General features: G+C 44.2%; 1 protein-coding gene and 1 non-coding gene across 3 annotated transcripts in view; one reads left to right on the top strand and one right to left on the bottom strand.

The window, feature by feature from the left end:
* Nucleotides 1-20,064, top strand: part of CEMIP2 (cell migration inducing hyaluronidase 2) — a 90,596-nt gene extending 70,532 nt beyond the window's left edge. The window contains exons 17-24 of one of the 2 annotated variants that reach the window (XM_029055593.2): nt 1,432-1,647; nt 4,004-4,212; nt 5,543-5,725; nt 9,163-9,382; nt 12,860-12,958; nt 16,332-16,486; nt 18,269-18,372; nt 18,740-20,064. In XM_029055593.2, the coding sequence (XP_028911426.1) occupies nt 1,432-1,647; nt 4,004-4,212; nt 5,543-5,725; nt 9,163-9,382; nt 12,860-12,958; nt 16,332-16,486; nt 18,269-18,372; nt 18,740-18,936 (1,383 nt within the window). In that variant the 3' untranslated portion in view covers nt 18,937-20,064. The remainder of the gene's footprint in view (nt 1-1,431; nt 1,648-4,003; nt 4,213-5,542; nt 5,726-9,162; nt 9,383-12,859; nt 12,959-16,331; nt 16,487-18,268; nt 18,373-18,739) is intronic. The other variant, XR_003756005.2, reaches the window with a different exon arrangement.
* On the bottom strand, nt 6,963-7,099 carry LOC114808532. The gene has a single exon (XR_003756379.1). It is a non-coding gene; the product is annotated as a small nucleolar RNA SNORA7 (small nucleolar RNA).
* Nucleotides 20,065-21,454: the final 1,390 nt, after the last annotated feature.

The raw sequence follows: 21,454 nt of genomic DNA, 5'->3' as shown, positions 1-21,454 counted from the left end.
GAGCGAACACTCTAATGGGCTTCTTCACGTCCTCTCCCTTCCATGCTCGTCCAGGCACCAGCCTTCATATATATTGATTCTCATTTCCTCATCTGTTCTGCGTCAAGCGCTTAAAACCGTGCTCCACACACAGTCATGTGCTCAATAAATACCACTGCATGATTGCTTGCAGTCATGGACTGAGACAGCAGTGGACCTGTTAGGCCAGGGTGGCCCTTTGGCTACCAAAGAAAGAATGGCAGGGGTGGAGCTGGATGTCGTGGGCCTGGCCCAGGCAATGACAGTCCTGTTTTCAACCCTTTGGAAGTCTAGAAGCCTGGACTGGTCACTTGGGCATGGTGCCGGAAGTGCATCGTTCCTTGGCAGTCAGTAAAAATGGGAGGTGTCAAGGCACCATTGACGGAGCTGGACTTACCTAAGCACCCACTCACTAGATGCCCAGGCTACTTGACACCCTGCGGGCCATAACTGGCATTAAGCGTGAACATCTTTCAGGTTAGGTGGCTGTTGGGAATAAACCATCTAACCCGGAGTAACTTCAGGAAGCACACAGTCATACCCCAAACCCCAACATAGTGTATAGCTGATCAACCCCTTACAAGTTCTACCTACTAAACTTATGAGTCTGATACCAGTTTGAGGGTTACAGACCTCCTTTGTTGTTTAAGCATTTTAGTGTGGTTGAGTAATTTAGTAATTTGAGATGGCTTTAGAGCTGTATTACTTTATATATAAAAAAACTAAATAAATGCTGAAGCCTTAGGTTCCCTGAACACAGCTCCCAGCCTGTATTAAATCCAGAAGCCACAGTGTCTGCTCCAACCCAGTGCTTAGAACAGTGCTTGGCACATAGTGAGCACTTTACAAATACCATTATTATTATAACATGGGCTGAGAGAAGACTAGGAAATGGTAGAACCTCAAGATTTTGTTGCTCGGGCTAGAATTTGATTCTGGAAAGGGAAAGAGGAGCTGGAGTGAGAAGAGACAGGTGGTGTCTTTAGCTGAAGTTTCCACCACAGCTGTGAAAATTGTTAGAAGACTTAGGTTTCACTTTGCTTTGAATACATAAGCGGATAAGTTACCGGATCAATTGCTAGGGAAGGAAAGTTTAGATTTTATTCCTGGAGATGGGTCAGATCACAGTTTCTCAGAGCAAAAATAACTGAAGTGAAAGTCGAAAGCATTTGGTACTTTGACTAAATGGCGCTTAGGGGTTAAAAGCAAAGGTTCCCTTAACTGTGTTGAATTTGTTCTCTCTAGAGTCCGTGACCTTATTAAAAAGATAGGGCAGCTAAAGCTTTTGCTTTGCTCTTTTATACATTAGAGCACATTTTAATCAGAATGCAATGGGATCAGCTTGGAATGGAATGGGATGGAGTGGAGTTGAGAGCCACAGTTGAGATGTCTCTTTCTCCTTTCTGCCCCCAGGTTTCCCTTAACGTCTTCTTTGGTAAACCTGGCCCCTGGTTTGAAGACAGTGAACTGGATGGCGACAAGAACTCCATATTCCATGATGTGGATGGGTCTGTGACGGGATACAAGGACACTTACGTGGGCAGAATGGACAACTACCTGATCAGACACCCAGAATGCATTAACGTTACCAAATGGAACGGGGTGATCTGCAGTGGCACCTATGCCCAGGTTAGACATGCATATACACTTGTCTTTAGGTTTTTATTCACCACTGGTTCAAGTTGCTGGTGTGCATTTTTTCAGTGCAGTCCATCAGTTGGCAAATATTTACTGATGATGACCCACACATATTGCATTGAGCACCGCCTTAAATGCAGATGGCTCCGTCCCTCTTTCAGACTTGTACAAATCTGTGCCTAGGAAGTTGATGAATTTCACACAATGTCCCTGAGTGATAGACAGCTGGTATTCATCCCAATTTACAGATGAAGAAAGGAATGGGTTAAATAATCCAAAGCTCCATGGTACCTAAAGCATGAGCTCTGGTATCTTGGAGATTTTTTTTTTAACATTGCAGCTGGCAGAAATGACATTGTGGAATAAATTCCAGACTTTAAATCTTTTCCCAGTTTAATATTTCCATCAGTGATTTGCAGTGACTTGTTCCTTTCATGGCCCAGTACCTGTCCATTTTGCCAAAATGTACAAGACAGGCTTAGGTGATTTGTTTAATGTACATCCAGAAGATGGTACAATGATTAAATCCCTCCATCAGGTACCATGCCTAAGCAGGAATGCTATATTCAAGTTACAGCTGGTCTTTCCAATTCTCAACCCTAAAACTTCCTTCCCCCAAAGTATAACTTACAGACATAAACACTTGGAGCTGCCTTATCCTATTCTCTCTCTCTCAGCCTTCTCGGTATATTTGGTTGGTCCTGGTGCTTTCGATCGCGTGACCAGGCATCCCACATGAGAGGGGAACCGTCACAAATCTCTGTTCTTTCCCCACCAATGCGGGGAGTCCCAAAAGACCTGCTTTCAGCTGGGAGCTGGGGTGGGCAGGAGTGGCTCTGAACACAAGTGGCAGAGAGCTGTAACAGCGGCAGGTAAGGAGACGCGGTGGCCAATTCGGTCCAGTTTCCGTGGCAGTGATGGTGATTAGGAATGTGTTTACCAACTCTGTTATGGTGTACTTTCCCAAGTGCTTAGCACAGTGCTCTGCACAGTAAGTACTCAATAAATACTCTTAATTGACTGTTTGGAGGTGAGTGTGGCTGGACAGGCACGAGCCCCTGCTTCCCTCTGTCCCTGCTGTTGCAGCCAGAGTGGTTGATATGACGCTGGCACCACCACGGCGGCTTTCACTATTTCCACTCTTATGTTTAAGCCTTAATAACTGTCATGAGCATTGTAGTGGCAGAGGTGAGGGCAGTACCTTATTAGCTGCTCCTGCCTCTTTGCTCTTACTGTTTTCTACCCGGCACTGAGGATGTCTTCGTTTTAATTAACCATTCTCAGTGTGAGTATGAGGTGCGTTGGTGTATGTCCCTGTCATTTTGCCACTCTAACTGACCTGTTGTTTTCTAACTGTTTTTTGTTTTTTTTGTCCCTGCCTCTCTGTCTTTCTCTCTGTTTTTGTGTCTTCCTTTCTTGCCCACCTCCAGCTTGTTGGCAGGAAACATGTTTGCCAACTCTTTTGTGCTCTCCTAAGCACTTAATACGGTGCTCTGCACATAGAAAGAATTCAATAAATATTGTGGATGATGACAGTGGTCTTCAGCTCCAACCCTTTCCCACTTTGAGCACCTGAAAATAGGGTCACCTTGTCTTTCAAGCCCAGTGGAGAAGTATCTACAACCCATCCACCTGGGTTGTGGTGTCTCTCACCTTTCCTGGCTTCCCTAGCTGACAGCTACTTCAACCAGGCCTGTCCCAATTCCCTTTCCATTGAAAAGTTAGCCTCCTGGGTGCTTCTTCCCCAAAGCTCCTGAGCCTACCTTTTCACTGTAAATGTAGGAGTGTAATCCTGCCTTTAACTAATGGCCTAGCTCTTGGGATCAGAATCACAGTCTCTCCACAGTGGTTTAAAGTAAAACTCTAAGAAAAAATAGATTGCAATTTTTTCAGACTGATTTTAGTATAGTACATTGCAGCATAAAGCCCAAAGATAATACAAACTAGTGTCAAGCTATCTCTTTCAGCATTTGGTTGGAAGCTATCTATTTCACATTGAATTGTTCATTTCTTCTTGGTTTTTAAGTTTAGCAGAGGTTTGTTTGCTGGATTATATGAACCATGGAGATTTTACATTATGGTGACTAAATTGTACCCTGGCACAGAACAGACCAGAAAGACCTTAGCCAATTCGGCACTGTCTTTTGTTTTCTCTTCTCCTCAAATGTAGTCTACAAAGCACAGCAGTCTGATTTTTTTTTCCACTTCTGTTTCTCTAGGGTCTCTTCTTTCAAAGTATAGATGTTTGCTTCTTAAAGTGCCGAAGATTTAGCAATTTAAATACTTTCTGAAACCATTTTTAACATTTCTTTCCTTCCCTTTCGCTAAAAAAAATGATCTTTTGAAGGTTTATGTGCAGACATGGAGCACCCAGAATCTTACCATGACCATCACCCGGGACGAATACCCATCCAACTCTGTGGCCCTGCGGGGACTCAACCAGAGAGCTGCTTTTCAGCAGTACCAGCCCGTGGTCATGCTTGAGAAGGGATACACAATTCACTGGAATGGACCAGCCCCACGAACCACAATTCTTTACCTCATAAATTTTAACAAGTAAGCTTCCTATTAGTATTCAAGACAGCCTGCAACCTAGGAAATAGTTGCTCATTCAGGGCAGGACTGGGGAAAAGCAGGGATGAGGAGGGCACAAGTGCCCTTCATTAAGAGGGCCACTACTTGAGGGCAGGGGATGTGTGTCTTTATTCCGTTATACTCTCCCAAGCTGCTAGTACTGGGCTCTGCACACAGTAGGTGCTCAGTAAGTATTCCTGATTCATTGAGTCTCTCAGACCACCTGCACCCAGGACACTGAAGCAGAGGGGTTACTGCTGATGGCAAGCTGGTGGAGAGGAGGATCAGAGTTAAAAGCCCCCCCCCCCCCACATACACACACCCCATTCTTGAGCCTCCTGTGATCCATGGCAAATAATTATTTTTGCCAAGCAAGAATGCTGATTTCATGTATTTTCCTACCTGTGCACTCTACTTCATGGGTGGGCTGGCAAACTTTTGGTTCTTCTTGCCAAGCTTGGTTTAAGAGATGGCAGAATACAATCCTTCCATTTCAGTAGTAACTCTGTGGGGAGCAAACATATGTACAACACATTACGGTCATTTTGGGGTATGCTGCAGTGCAGCCTAGGGTGCTTCCCATTTCCCAAAGTTCAAAGTGATTCTTACTCTCTGCTCCTCCCCATGTACCTCCTGTCATTGCCACCTCTGGTCCCCAAAACCTCTCTGGAACAATCCACAGTCCCCAAACTCTGAGGAGGGCGGCAGTGGCCTTCCAACTATGGTTGGGTTCGGGAGGAAGAGTCTGGTTGAATATGATTCTCGGCATTCGGTGAATACCAGACTTAATGTTGAGCAAATAAAGAGGGAGACTTACTGGAATCTAAAGTTGACTTTTGAATAAAATCAGGAATTAGAGCTTGTAAGGTCTGCCAAGGTGTAAAAAGCATCCAGGCTCTGCTGAGCTGTTAATGTTAACAAACGCAACCCAACTGGATATGTGAACCCAGATCAGCAGCCTCATGGCAATGTAATCTTTTTGTCATTTGAAAGCTGTGAACATCCAGCAATTGAGCCTGTTCCTGTTGGAAGGGAATGTGCAAGTGGGACTCGAGGGGGCAAAGAAGTAAGAAAAACAGCCTACAAGAGGATGTTAATGTTGTGAAGGGGAGCGGAGACCGATGACTCAGCACCTGGGTTTCAGTACTTTCATTGTTTAAAAACCAGAAACTGCAGCACAAAAAATCCAAAGCAAATTAAGCTTAGGAGTGGGCCAAGACTCAAAAAAGCATATGGACTGCTAGTACTGTTGGAAAGAAACTGGCTGAGATGTTGATTAAACCAATTTTGTTTTATTGTTTGGTATTTACAGGAATGACTGGATTCGAGTTGGCCTCTGCTACCCGTCAAACACCACTTTTCAAGTTACATTTGTCATTTTCCAGAGGCAGAACAATGTTTTCTTCAGTACGGAGGAATATGAGCCTGTCTTCTCAATGGAAGAATTTCAGAGGAAACGGGCTGAGAGAAAGTTCTATTTTGACTACAGCACTGGGTAATTCTGTGGATTTGGAGAATGAGAATTATTACTGTTTTTTTGTGTTTTTATTTTAATGGAGAAATTACCCGTTCTGCGAGTGGCTAAGAATAGGTTATAATGTCTGTTTAGAAAAGCAGCTGCAGTGGAGTAATTCTTCACATGTCACTATTAGAGGTTTAGAAGAGGAACCAAAAAAACGTATAATTATAGTTGGCAGCAGGAACCAAGTGGAAATGTTTGCCTAGCACCTATTAGTGCCAGTTGGAGAAAAGGAAAAAATTATCTTTGCCCCAGAAAGAACCAAAAAACCAATTTGTATCGAACTGAAGTGTCTGACGTAGTGACTTTCTTCCCACAGATAACTTTACAGACCTGGCCATGTACTTTTAATGAGACAATTGAAACCAGCAGGCATGATCTCCCTCAAATCTCCCCTGCTCCTCTCCAGTGCTGTTCTCTCTGTCCATAGTGGGGAATAATATTGATGACTGGGTTGGACAGCCATATCTGGTTCCTTCCAGTCCAGCTTCTCGGCGCCTACTCCTATACTTCCACTTCTGTCTTTCATTATCCTCATTGCCCCAAACCACCTACATTCAATCCCTCCAGGAGCTGGGGTCCTTATGGAAAGGACTTTCTGCCTCAGATTGATCCCTAATATCGACAAATACAGTTTACATTTTAACACTTCCTCTGTCAGACCTTCTTCTGTACCTAATCCAGTCATCCAAATATTATTTACATTTCCTTAACAAATGCCATTATTATTGTTATTATCTTCTCTGTGCCTCAGCTCCCTCATCTGCAAAATGGGGATTTAGTAACTGTTCTCCCTCCTTAGACTATGAGCCTCATGTGGGACCTGATTATCTTGTATCTGTCTCAGCACTTAGTACAGTGCCTGGCACATAGTAAATGGTTAACAAAAACATACGTATGTATACATATATGTGTTTATATGTATATGCGTATATTTTGATTATCAAGTCCTGTGTGTCAAACACTATTCTAAGCATTGGGGTCATGTCTTGTCATATGCAGTCCTTTCATTTCCGACCCATAGCGACACCATGGACATGTCTCTCCCAGAATGCCCCGCTCTCTGTCTGCAATCATTCCGGTAGTGTATCCATAGAGTTGTCTTGGTAAAAATATGGAAGTGTTTTACCATTGCCTCCTTCCACGCAGTAAATTTGAGCCTCCACCCTTGACTCTCTCCCGTGCCGCTGCTGCCCAGCACGGGTGAATTTTGACTTGTAGCAGATTGCTTTCCACTCCCTAGGCACTGCCCAAGCTAGGAATGGAAGGGTAGGCCTCTGCTTGACTCTCCCTCCCATAGCCGAGACTGGTAGAGTATTGGAAATTCTCCAGGTGCGACCCTGAGAAGGTAGCACTGGGGTAGATACAAGATAATCAGGTTAGACACAGTGTCTGTCCAACATGGTTCTCACAGTTGAAGTAGGAGGGAGAACAGGTACTGAATCCCCATTTTAAAGATGAGGAAATTGAACCATGGAGAAGTGAGTTGATTTGCTCAAGGTCAAACAGCAGGCAAATGGCAAAGCTGGGATAACAAAAGCAGCATGGCTCAGTGGAAAGAGCACGGGCTTGGGAGTCAGAGGTCGTGGGTTCGAATCCTGGCTCTGCCACTTGTCAGCTGTGTGACTGTGGGCAAGTCACTTAATTTATCTGTGCCTCAGTTACCTCATCTGTAAAATGGGGATTAACTGTGAGCCTCACATGGGACAACCTGATTACCCTGTATCTACCCCAGCACTTAGAACAGTGCTCTGTACATAGTAAGCGCTAAACAAATACCAACATTATTATTATTAGAACCCAGGTCCCCTGACTCCCAGGCCTTTCCACTCTTTCCACTAAACCACGCTGTTTTCCTTGGAAAGGAAAGACCAGAGAGACATACTAATTGGGAATTGCTTTTAATCATATTAAAATGCAGGAGTTAGCAGTTTCCTCTGAAGATTAAAAATTTATTCACAACCATTCGGATGGATCCAAATCCTGCTCCCTTCCCACCTCGATGTCTTGAATGTCTGCTGTCAGTATTTGCTAATACCGCCCAATCTGGCAGCCATTGTAGCTCTTAACATTTCTCTGCAAACCTGGTCTACAAAGACAGTGAGGCTTTGCGCAACTGTGCACCTCTCTTTGGATTCAGACAGTAGGTCCCTCAACTCCCCTACTGCTGGCCTTTTGGAAAGATTACAGAAGCTGATTCAGCCCACAGCTGTATTTGCTCAAATATGATTTAGACAGTGGATGAAGTTTAGGTTTTTCCATTGGTCTCCGTTGGCAGTGTCCGATGTGGGAGTGACTGTCAGCGCAGCACACGGTTTAAGCAATGCCATTAGAAAGACCCTGGCCACATGGGTTATCAGGGCATTCAGTTGAGGGCAAATCCTGGAATTCGAGTACCTGCTCAAACTGTGCCTAACCGTGCCTCACTGGATCTGTTTTGGTACCACCTTACAAGAGAAGCAGCGTGGCACAGTGGAAAGAGCACGGGCTTTGGAGTCAGGGCTCATGAGTTCGAATCCCAGCTCTGCCACTTGTCAGCTGTGTGACTGTGGGCAAGTCACTTAACTTCTCTGTGCCTCAGTTCCCTCATCTGTAAAATGAGGAGTAAGACTGTGAGCCCCACGTGGGACAACCTGATTCCCCTGTGTTTACCCCAGCACTTAGAACAGTGCTCTGCACATAGTAAGCGCTTAACAAATACCAACATTATTATTATTATTATTAAGAGTTGAAATCAACCCATTGCCTCAGCGACACTACTTGGATCTTATACTGTTTTGGGAAGGAGAGCAACAAGTACTACAAGTAATAATAATAATAATAATGATGGCATTTGTTAAGCGCTTACTATGTGCCAAGCACTGTTCTAAGCACTGGGGGAGTACAAGGTGATCAGGTTGTCCCACGTAGGGTTCACAGTCTTAATTCCCATTTTACAGAAGAGGGAACTGAGGCACAGAGAAGTTAAGTGACTTACCCAAAGTCACACAGCTAAGTGGCAGAGCTGAGATTAGAACCTCTAAACTCCCAAGCATGGACTCTTTCCACTGAGCCACGCTGCTTCAGCTTTGGGTCTTTGTTCAGGCAAGAGGGAGGTGGAGAAATTTGCCCAGTTTAAGTTGTTGCTAGGCAGTGTGGCCTAGTGGAAGTGCAGGGGCTGGGTGCTATTCTTGACTCTGGCACTTGCCTGCTGTATGATCTGGGGCCAGTCACAACAACTTCTCAGTGCTTCAGTTTCCTTACATGATTAAACACTTGTTCTCCCTGTCTTGGACTGTGAGCCCTCTGTGAAACAAGGAAGTGCCCCACCTTGATTTATCTTGCATCGACTGCAGCACTTAGAACAGTGCTTGGCATATAGTTAGCACTTCCTAAATGCCTTTACTAACACTACATGTTTCTGTTTTGTATAGATTGCTGTTTTTATATCTCAAAGCCAAACACAACAGGGATGGTCACAGCTACTGTTCATCTCAGGGATGCGAAAGGGTCAAAATCCAAGCAACAACGGGATCAAAGGACGTCAGTAACTGTATGGCTTCTGCGTATTCAAAGTACTATGAAACTCCTTCAGTCATCAAGCGAATGCCAACCAAGCTGACCGGACCATGTCGAGGCTGTGGCACTCAACAGGTAAAATCTAAAAGGGGAGAGAACCAATGGGCAGTGAATTTATTCTGAGGTGGGCTGTGTGCAATGTCTCCCACCCTCTCTCACTCCCTCCCAATCCTTATGCTAGCCACGGTATGGAAAGAGTTGAGGACGGAAGAGCCTACTAAGATTAAGTGGGATTCCTATATATTACCCCGGGTCAGAAAACAGGATTGTGCCTCCGGGATATGGAAATGTATGGTATTCTTAGCAAGTGAAATTTAAAGTAGTTTATTTGAAGAAACAAATAGCAAAGCAATCACAAAATCAAGGCTGACTGGGGAGAATTTCTAGAATATGGAAAGAGAGAGGGAGAGGGGGAGAGGTGTCTTTGTCCTGACAAGGCATCATGGCTACTTTGTGTGAGAAAAGAAGTGGAAAGCAGTGTGGTTTAGTGGAAAGAGCATGGGCCTGGGAGTCGGAGGATCTGGGTTTTAATCCCAGCTCTGCCACTCGTCTGTTATGTGACCTTGGGCAAATCACTTAACTTCTCTGTGCCTGTTTCCTCAGCTGCAAAATGAGGACCCAATACCTGTTCTTCCTCCTGCTTAGATTTTGTGCCCCATGTGGGACAGGGACTGTGTCCAACCTGATTAACTTGTATCTACCCCAGTGCTTAGAATCATGCTTGACACATAGTAAGCACTTTACAAAAGCCATAATTATTATTAAGTTTAACAGTTTAAATTAGAAGCTTCCTGATTTTTGTAGCCTAATAATGAGACTTCTAAATTTGTGGAAAGGAAAGTGTGAGAAGGGAAGAAGCGAGGGATATATAAAGCTAACCTGGAAAAACACTGAACATGGATAGTATGGAATATTATTCTGTAATCAGCAGAATGGGTTGTCTGGTGCACTAGGCCTTTTATGTCCCTAAAATACGAGTCAGGTCAATTCTAGCTTTCTAGCCAATTTTTTTTTCCATTTCAAATAGTTGGCAAAATAGCCTTTATGGCTTTCATTTTGAAGAAGTCTCTACTTTTTCAAAAGCATGGCTTTTGCTAAACGTGTTGCTTAATTTTCAGATTTAAGGGTCCAATTAATTTTCAAAGCCTGTGTAATTATGTTCATCTATAATTAAGAGTGTAATATGAGTCTAGTAAAAACTGAAGACACTTTCCCAGACTTATCAGATTTAATTGAGTGTCTTCCTTCAAGATCTTGCTAGCAGAATGTGCACAGGTGGGAGGAAGTTCCAGGTAGAAATAAAGATTTAACCCAGTGCCTCCCCACAGCTAGAATCAAACACAGTATGTGATGTTAATGATGATGACCTGGATCCACAGGAGAGCTCTTTAATCCAGAGGTCCAGATTGTTGGTGCAAAGCAAAGAGCAGAATTGAGGCAAATATCTGGCTAATTCAGCTTCCCCCTACCCTATTTTTGCCATAATTATCTGAGTTACCCAAACAGTTTGGAGAGCTGCTTCATTTGCCTGATTCCTCTTGCTGGTGGAGGTCACCAAGAAGTGCTTTTCTCATCCTCTCTATCTGGGGTCAGGCCCAAGGTCATTGAGTAGCTAGTAAGTCAAAGCTACGAAACCAAGATTTTTGCAAGCAAACGCCAGAGATCACTAAAGAGCAGAGTCATGCAGCGGGAGCATGCGGGGCCCCTAACCCAGCGGCCGAAGGATCCTAAACTGTCTTCTGCTTAGTTAACTTCGAGAAGCAGCATGGCCTAATGGAAAGAATGAGGACCTGGCTTTTATTCCTGGCTCTGCCAATTACCACCTCTGAGACCTTGGGCAAGGCATTTAATAATAATGTTGGCATTTGTTAAGTGCTTACTATGTGCCGAGCACTGTTCTAAGCACTGGGGGAGATACAGGGTAATCAGGTTGTCCCACATGAGGCTCACAGTTAATCCCCATTTTACAGATGAGGTAACTGAGGCACAGAGAAGTTAAGTGATTTGCCCACAGTCACACAGCTGACAAGTGGCAGACCCAGGAGTCGAACCCATGACCTCCGACTCCGAAGCCCAAGCTCTTTCCACTGAGCCACGCTGCTTACCTTAACTTCTTTGGGCCTCATTACCTCATTTCTAAAATGGGGATTGAATCCTCCTCTCTCCTATTTAGACTGTGAGCCCCGTGTGGGACAGGGATTGTGTCTGGCCTGATTAACTTGTCATTGGGGGCAGGGAACGCTCTCCCTAGCACTTTGTACAATGCTGTGAATGGATTAAGTGTTCAATAAGTACGATTGAAAGAGTGAATCTACCCCAGTGCTTACTACAGTTGTTGGTGCATAGTAAGTCCCATGCAAACAGATACCGTGTCTGACCTGATTAATTTGTACCTATCCCAGCGTTTAGAACAGTGTTTGACATATAATAAGCACTTAACAAAAACCATAAAAAATCCAAGTACCATAATTAATTATTATCATTGCAGATAGAACAAATAGGTAAATGGGAGTGGTGAAGAGGTCAGTGACTTGCTACTGTTTCTCTGGCTTTTGTTCTGAATTTCACTGGGCTTGACTTCCATTCCTGTTCAAGGCTTTTTTAAAAATTCCAGTGCTGAATAGATTTCCAAACTGAATTCTCATCAAAAGCACACCACCCCATACATGTAAAATACCATTTTCTTTTAGGACAGATAACTTATGTAACTCCTCAGCTTTCTTTTCTTTCCCTCCCCCAACTCCCTTCTCTATATGCATAGACTGTAAGCCCATCAATGGGCAAGGATTGTCTCTGTTGCCGAATTGTACATTCCAAGCGCTTAGTACAGTGCTCTGCACATAGTAAGTGCTTAATAAATACTATTGAATGAATGAATGATTGAATTGCATATTAGTATCCGTAAATAGTATTAAATGATAAACATGCTCTTCCCATGCCACTAAATTCAAATTGGCGTCAGTAGTAGTAGTAGCCTCATTTTGTCTGAAAACTTGCTTATCCCACAATCCTTTTCTTGGGTAGTGAAATTAGATTCGGCTTCTTCAGCTGAAACAAAAACCAAAATCCACTCATGCCATCCCTTCATCCTTCCCAGCCTTACTGGTGGCAATAAACAAAAAATGTGGGTGGAAAAGATGGAATTTTGTCTTCTCTAAACATCGTAACAGGCATTCCATGGCAAAACTCTATGCTTTCCACCATTAAGACAGAAGCAGTCGACTTAATTTCTCTTTGTCCAGATTTCTGGTCTGTTGATTGAAACCACAGCAGTAACCAGAGATCAGTAACCACAGCTAAGTGTGTATAGTTCCTAGCCTCATCTCAACAGGTCTTCTCTGAGGCTGCTGGGTTCCTGGAACAGCTAGCACTCTGTAACTGACCCCCAGTGTCTTATTGGTTGGGGGAATCCCAGCCAGAGTACCTCACTATGGTGGAATGAACCGGGATGTAACTAACTTAGAGGACAAAACCAAACAAACTTTTCTCTATAGGGCACCTATTCTGGAGCCGTGCAGGTTTCATATACATTTATTCCTTCTCACTCTTTAGATGGTGTTCACAAGCGATCCACATAAAACCTACCTCCCTGTATATATCCTGTCACCCAGTAAAGCTGAGATTCAGCGTGGAAATCAGTCTTTCATCTTGGTAAGTCACATTAATTTGTTGCTAGTGGCAGTTATCGTGTATCATGAGAGCTAAAAATATGCCTGTGTAAGGACTTAGTTAAAAGAGGAGGAGACAAATGCAGGGAGTGACTTGTTTTGCATTTGTTGCAGCATCCTTACATTAATACTGTGTTGGCTGGTTACATCTTCGGTGACAAATTAGCACTGCCTCCATTTTAAAGCCAGAAGTACCGGGATCCCGAAGAAAATGAGTTTCCTAAATTCACAGAATGGCACAGCTGAGGTTCAGTCTGAGAGTCCATTTCATAGAGATGGGAGAACCTGCTGCTCACTCACCCTGAGCCCACTGGAGTTTGTGTAACCCGGTCGAGGCTGAGCTTGGGGTGGCCACCCTTCTCTACCCCTGACCACTGCTGCCTCCCCAACTCCCCCTTTCCCATTATCCTCTTCTCTCTTCTACATTTTTAGCCTTTTCAGGCTGTCATCGAAGTGCCTCGGCTGCAGGTCCCTGAGGATCATTTGGGTCTTTGACAAACTCTTCCAAGTGCTTAGTACAGTGCTCTGCACACGGTTAAGTGCTCAATAAATGCGATGGATTAATTGATTGATTGAAAATGCTTGACAATGAGCCTATCTTTGAATCTGCAGGCAAAACCGGCCATAGTTGAATTACATGGTGTCATATTTGATGAGTTGTATTGTGACCGGGCCAAGGGTCACCAAATGAATTTCAAACCAAGGCCCCAGCCTAAATGCTTTTAAATCTCTTCTGAAGTGAACACCCAAGGTGCTAACCACATCTCCATGCAGTGAGAGCCACCCATAAAGTCACAGGTTTCCTTGTGAGATGTCTCCTGAAGGGTTTGGATTCATTTGCATTTCCAAAAAGTGTGACTATCATCTTACCCTTTAGATGGCCCCACTGACTAGTGGTTGGTAATCACATTATTCCATTACTTTTGAATCAAGATTTTTAAATTCCAGTTTGCTTTCTATCTTGCTTTTTAGTTATCTTCTTTTTAAAATATACCCAATTCTTAATTTCCTAAAAAAGCCAACCCAAAAGACATGCAAAAAACCCTCCAAGCTTATAGTGTATTTTTGAATATCCTTGATTTTTTTCTTTGTAATGTAAAAATCATAATACCCCAGAGGCTGTGCCCAGCCAGAGTGTCTTGCAACCACAGCAGGGAACCCCACTCTAAGCAAAGAGAAGTGTTTGAACAGCTAAAGCTCTTTTGAATTCCTGTGAGTTTGGAACAAAATATGAAGTGTCCCTGCAAAAAAAAAAAAAAATCTGAAACAAACCCAGCACAACAGAACATTTTGTGGAATGGCTAAATGAAGCAGCCAGAGTGTTGAAGTTCTCAGTGTTTTTCCGTTGTAGTCATTTTGATCTTCCACCATGACATCTGTTTACAAGGTCTAGTGGGAAGTCCAGTTGCCTGTGTGTGAAGTTCAGTCAAATAACTTGTTGACCTGCACATGTTCTTTTGGGCGAATTGATGTTATTGGAGTACTATTCCATATAGCTGAACTTCGTTATTTTTGAAGGTGGCAGTAGTGACGGGGAGGTCCTTACTGTACATGCAAATGTGGCTGAAAAGATCAGTGCGTGGGACTAACAGTCCTTCCCTAGGCCCTTGTTGCACTAAAGGATTTGTCCCATACAGACCTGTGCCTTTTTCGAGCCTGCCTCTTGGTATCCCAGACTCCCCAAAGCCTTGCTCAAGGAGAAAGCATCCCTTTTCCTGGTTGCTGCCTTCCAGACTGATCACTGCTGGATCACATTGTCTGAGACTGTGCTCCACCATGTCTTCCAATCATTTATTTTGCCCTCCTGGGTTGCACGTGACCCTTTTCAGTTCACCGAACAGCAGTTTGTATATCTTGCTGCCGCCCCTTCTCCTCACATGTGCCACCCAGCGGGAACTATGTTCCAGTGAGCATTGTGTTGGTGCTGGTGAACTGACTGCATTCCAGGACCTCATTGTTGGTAATCCTGTCTTGCCGTTTGATGTTCCTTGTGGTTTGTAGATGGCGCTGATAGATGCTCAACGTATTGGTTGCGTCTTCTCTAGTCATAGAGAAAGTTGGATGCCAACGCGGCCTTATTCGTGTAGAGGTTTCCTCCAGTTCCAAGATGGCGCTGCTGGAAATACAGTAGTGCATTTTTTCTGGCTCCTCTCCACTCGGATGAGCATTGCTCAGACCCCAATGGTTAAGAGGAGAAAAGTATAGCCTAACCCAGCAGGACATTATTGCCGCATTCTATCTTACAGTCTGCCAAAAGACATACTGGCCTTTTTGACCCTTAATCTGTGCGTCAGTGGATAGTGTACTGCCTGGGTTGCAGAATTCGGTGACAGTATTATTCGGCGTTGCCAACGATAACCTTTGGTTGTGTATGGGGTTTCCCCTATATATGGTACACAACTTCAGTTCTCTTCAGACTTATTGTCTGTCCATAACACTGTATTGCACCTGCAAAGTGATAAATCATTTGGTTGCCTTCTTGAGTATGTACCTCCCATGGTCACTTTCAGGTAACAGTTTCCGGACCATTATCTCAAAAGACTTTTAATGTTCACAGCCTGCTGAGCTGGAAGAGTTCCCTAGTGGCTCAGAAACGTATCTTAACTCCAGCTTTCCGATCCCTCATTTGGCCCTCGAGTATGGCCGCATAGGGTAGATTGAAAAGAATCTCTGCTTCACTCCGATGGTGATGGAGTCACCATACCTTCATGGAGTAATCTTGTTGAACTTCTCAGGGTGATTGTCTTGAAATTTTTACTCCTCAGAAGCGACTGACTCTGCTCTCATGAGGCAAAAGAATGCAGGATGTTTCGCTAACACTCTTTCTCCAGTCAGAGGAGAGGAGCCCCACGTGGAAGCATAATCCATGTTACAACGCCAAGGAGCCTTTGGGACATTCAGGCTCAGTAGAAGGCCAACGGGGTATAATTTGGACTCCTACTGCCCCCAGTTCTCGCTCTACCAAGCAGGGAGAGCAAGCAGTAACCAAATCTGTGGGGGATGCAGTGACCACATGCAGGGCCCGCTCCCTAGGGCACCGTTTGGGTGTGGGCCTCACCAGGGCCAAATGGGCACTGCCGCCGCCCTCAGGGTTGCAGGCATGGCACCGCTCCCCTCCGTCAGCTCCATTGGAGTAGAGCAGAGCAGGCGGTCGGTGGAAGCCCGCTGCCGCCCAACCATCCATTCTTTACCCGTTTGAAACGGAGAGGGAGCTGGTTCTCCCTCCTGTGATTCCTGAGTGGACTGCCGCACCCTCTTTAGCCTGAGATGGGCCAGTCGGACCCCGTGCCTTCTCCAGGCTTCCTAAGAGACACAGGAGACCGAGATAACGACTGGGGGCATTTTTGTACTTTCAGGTCAATGGCACTACCTTTCCTTTCAAAGATGTGGGCGTGTTCCTTCTCCTTGTGGACGCGTGCAGTGCTGTGGGCCGGGTGACTGAAAACCGATTCTTTCCTCTTGCCGATGTTAAACACTTGGAAGAGCATTTAAAAACGGCCATTCCTCCAAGGTATTTGACCGCTCCGGAAGCCATCCGAGGATGCTGAATGCTCAGGGCAGCAGCCAACGCACGGGTCGTTCTGGGATCTTTGCTTGACCCACTGCTAAAGTCCCCGCCCGGGCCGTGCCACATTCAGTGTGCCCCCCCTCCCCCCGCCCTCCTAACCAATTGGCTGGTGCCCTGGGCAGCAAGCCCTCTTATCTACCCCTGGATCGGTGCTGGGGCTATTAGTGCTCTTGTTCAACAGTGCATTGCAGAAGAGCATTGGCTGCCTTCTTGCCAGAGTCAGTTTCATATTGAGGGCTGGAACACTGCTGTGGAAGTCTTTAGAAACAGAAGAGCAGGATTGAGCAGAGCAGAGCAAAACAGCATGAAAAAATAAGCAGCTCTCTGTGTTGTTCAGGGCAGTGGCCAGATAGATTTTTTTTTTTCTCCTAAGCAGCTAGGTCCAGGATAGACAGTTACCTTTCTGAGCTGGTTTGTGTGTGCAGCCCGGGACAACTTTCCCTTTTTGCCACTGTTGGGAATTGCACTGCCTTGCTTAAATCTGTGTGTCAATGAGAAAACAATAAGGAGAGTAAAATCTTTGATTCTAAATAACCTATTGATTTGACACTGTCGGTTTTAAGTAGGCACCACAGACTAATTAATCTTCACCTATACCAATCGTAAGCACCTGACACCAATTATTTTGGGCCCAGTCCTCACATATGTTTCTAGCACTCCGCTCTGGATCTGGGCAATTGTTCAAGGCACTTCTGAAGGGTAGATCTCTCTTCCTAGTTTTGTCATACAAGCTGAAGTCTTGAGCTAACACAAGCATTCAGGCCATTTCGTCAGGGTTCAGAAACACTAAGCAAAGCGACGATTATGCTAATCATGGAACCGGGATAGGGGTTGGGGGGAGGTGCACTGCGAACTCGCTCCCTCCTCCCTCCCCACTTTGGCACTACTCTGAAGAAGCTCCTGTGCTGGGCTAGCACTGGAGCATTTCAACTTGGAAGACCTTAAATTCTCTAAAGGAAACCACACCGGTTGGATGGTTTGGGTGGAGGCTCTTTAACAGATTAAATATTTCTGTGCTGGGTTTAGCCTGAAAACCAGATCCCCATACGGATGGCCCACGCTCCCCAGGTGTAGGGACTCCTTCAGGCTGGGATGTCAGTGGGGGGAGAGGCGATTATAACACCCAAAAAGTGGGAGAGTCGTTGTGCTTCTCCAGTGCTTTACATGCGGGGAAAGTCTGCATGTCTGCTGGGGCCACTAATCCCAGCAACATATATGGACAACCATATGAGCATGCCACCCCCTCCCACTCCTACCAGCCCTCCCAAAATGACACTACCCCCGACTGTGTAGGGAAAGTGTGTTTGACTTGGGTCAGGCTGAGTTTAACCCAGCAAAGGGGCTGGGGAAGGGCTTGGTTTTTTGTTTTGTTTTGTTTTTGACTTAGGGCTCTTACCAGGAATCCCTTCAGACCCTTCCTCAGGAGTCCCTCAGTAGCTTTTTGCTGCTAGGCTGGCTTCAAAATATCTAGCTACTGAGGTGAATCATGAGACTCCTTAAAGTTTAATGTCCCTAGGCTGGTCCAAACTGTGTTTCTTTCTTGGAATCGGGGGTAGAAAGGGACATGGGGAAAAGGATTAAGTGAGGTGGAGGAAGAGAGAAAGAGGAAGGAGAAATGGCTCTAGAGAGGGAGGAGGAATAATTGGGTTTGAAAATATTTCCATGTAATAACACTACTGTTGCGTATGTGTGTGTGTGTGTGTGTGTGTGTGTGTTTTTTAATAGGTCAATTGTTCTGCTGAGCACAAGAGGTGAAATAAAAAATATGAATATTTCAGAAGCATTAATTCCTCTAGGATTAGCCAAGCCAGCCCATCTCCAAAACAAAGGTTAGTATTGGCCAAGTGTGCTTGGTCTTTACAGAGCAGAGGATTGGGTCATTTTCATGGTTTCATGGAAGAAAGTTTCCCCGGGCTCTCTTCCTGAGCTATGAGTCTCAATTGGGTGTCATTAAAGCATTCTGTAATTAAGAGGACAATGGCAGACCTTAAATGGAGAGTTAAAGCATATGTGAAAGAACGTTTTAAGGGGTGTGGCTTGTTGTTTTGGGAAAGAAATGGGTGGCAAGAGTTCATTTGCCAACAAAACGGACTATTGCTTATATTGCTATCTCGATTTCTTCCCAGTCTGGCCCAAACCCTCTATCTGTCCTCATGCTGAAATTTCAAAGCTAATAATAGGAACATTTTGTTACAGGGAGCATAGCATTCCTGGGATTCAGTGGAAACTTCAAACCATCTTGGACAAAATTGTTTACCAGTCCTGCTGGACAGGGCCTAGGCCTGCTTGAAAGATATATACCATTACAACTGGAGGCGTATGGCTGTGACAGAGTCAACACTATCCGAAGAAGGGACTTAGAACTTTTAAAGCAAGCTTCAAGATCACATTAGAGAATAAGATGTAGCTTAAGTGCTGGAAAAAAAATGTGAACTAACTTATTTAATTTATGGCATTTTAAATGACACTGTTAACCCAAGAAAATCATTTTCCTGTTAAGACTTATTTCCATATCAAAATTGACAGCTTGAATGCCAGTTCGCGCACCTTCTAGTTGTACAAAATAGTAAAGACTTTATACCTATTTGTAAAGCTGGGTTTTTTGCAGATATTTTCCCTCACCCCGAAGTTTGTATTTACTGTAAACAGTTTTCTTGGTTTTATACCTTTTGTATTGTGGGGAAATGTGGGATGTCCCTAAGGGTTTGGGACTGTTTGAGAGTAAGTTTTAGATTGCACCTTGGATTACTTGAAATCTAACATTGAATTGTGTGTCTTGTAGCAATTTGAACAGGCCATTGGGCTGATTTCAATGACTCCTTTGCCCCTGATTTTAGGCAGCCCATTTCTGAGGATTTTATAAGTGGCTGATTTTTTTTTTAATTTCCCTTAAGTGGCAGCTCAGGTGTGGCTCCTGCCCTTTTTCTGTAATGTGCTACTTTATTCAGTACACTGATCTGGGTCCTTTTTTTTTTTTTTAAGTGTTTGGTTTTCAACAATAAAATGAATCGGGAAGCAGTGGCTTTGTAGGTAAAACTTATTTTAAACCTGTGAGCAACAGGTGAAATGTTATTCTAGTAACCAGGGTTTGAGGTTGGTTGGGACCATTCTGCAGCTTTAATTCTTAGTCTGTTCTGACTGTATATTTGTATTTCAAGTGCAGTGCTAAGATGTATATTTACATGTGTTACTTATTTTAATAATCTGGCTGTTCCCCCAACCTATAACTCTGTCTCTTTTTAATATGCACAAAGGGGCCTGTTTGTTGGGTTACATTGGCTCTCGTGGGCAGGAAAGAGGTACCTAAGGCAGGTGGCTGAATCTCTTGTTATCAAGGCTTTTGTATTTTATCAAATGAGCAAGAGGGGCTGGAGGGGAGGGCTATGAACACGTGTCATTGTGCTCGATCAAATCCAAAGGTGACTAGATCGTGCCTTTGAGTCGAGAGGAAATTCAGCTCTGTGATTTAGAAAGTATGCTACCTCAGAGTGCTACCAATAAACCTTTCTGATTGTAATCTCCGTGCTCGTGTGTGCTACCTTATTGGGATTTATCGTGAGGGGAAAAGAAAGGGACAGATGACTCAGAGTCCTTATTGGCTCAGTTGCTTCCACCTTTTCTCCCCCAGCAGAGGTGCAAACGAGGAGTCAAGACTTTCCTCTCCTTTCCCTTTGTCCACCCTTTCTCAGTGAGTCGCTAACAAGGTAGAAACAGAAAAAGCACTCATCAGCCTCTGTCAACTAGTTATAGGAAGGAGCCCTTCCTGTGATGGGCTCTAGTTCGGTTCCACTGGTCAAATTTAAGAATATTGAAGTTGTATTTTGACATTGCACCTTTTATTTTGACATTGCACCTTTTATCCTAGAACTGGGCACCTAGGGCAGGAAAACAAACTGGAGCCAAATGTTTGATTACTCCGCAATTCCGGGCCCCGTATCTTTGCACAGGGAGTGGTCCTTTGCATACACGATGGCAATTTCAGCCTCTCTTTGGGAAGTTGTGTTCTGGAAAATCGGTTTCATAAACAATTTCGTGCACTTACGTAATGTGAGTTTATTTCAGCGGCCAAAAGGGGAAAAAAATCAGTAATTAGAACTTCTCTACCCAGTTTTTATAATCTTAAATAGATGCCAGTACAATTTGGTATGGCTGCAATGGAAACGAATATGTAAACAACAAAGAATCAAAATTTATTAGCACAGCTTGCATTAAGTTTTATGCAGAGGAAAGGAAACGTTAATGAAAAACAATATTTAGGTGGTACCAGAGGGGAAGAAAAATGGCTGTATTAGCAGTATTTGCTGTTTCTGGCCTTTGGTTTACTTTTCTTGAAAAGTCCCTTGATTGTTACTCAGTCCAGAGATCCTTAGGTAACGTTACCAAAATGAACTGATTTCAGCTGTATGAGATAACTTGGCTCTCTGTGGGACACTTCTGGCTATTTAACCCTAACCCTAAGCCTTAACACCAGTTTTGTTCCCACCTGCTCAGTCGAATAATCTTTTCTAATCCATGTGCACTACACCTCTTTCTTAAAATCTGTTTTGGGAAACAGAATAGTCATTTTCCCCTAAACTCTTTACCACAATTCTAATTCTGTTTTGTACTAAGAATGAAGTAAATGGGGGGAAGAGGTTGCAGAGAGGGAGATAGGGTGAGGACCATGAAGAACCAATTCCTGTCAGTTCTTCCTTTACAACATCACTAAAATCTGCCCTTTCTTTTCCATCTAAACTGCTACTACACTGACCCAAGCACTTATCACATCCTGCCTTGATTATTGCATCAGCCTCCTTGCTGACCTCCCTGCCTCCTATCTTCCCCCTCCTAGTCCCTGCTTCATTTTGCTGCTTTCATCATTTTTCCTAAAAGCTGCTCAGACCACATCTCCCCACTCCTCAAAAGCCTCCA

The sequence above is a fragment of the Ornithorhynchus anatinus genome, chromosome X5, assembly GCF_004115215.2.
Source record: "Ornithorhynchus anatinus isolate Pmale09 chromosome X5, mOrnAna1.pri.v4, whole genome shotgun sequence".
Taxonomy (NCBI): Eukaryota; Metazoa; Chordata; class Mammalia; order Monotremata; family Ornithorhynchidae; genus Ornithorhynchus; species Ornithorhynchus anatinus.
This window is presented reverse-complemented; position numbering and strand designations above follow the sequence as displayed.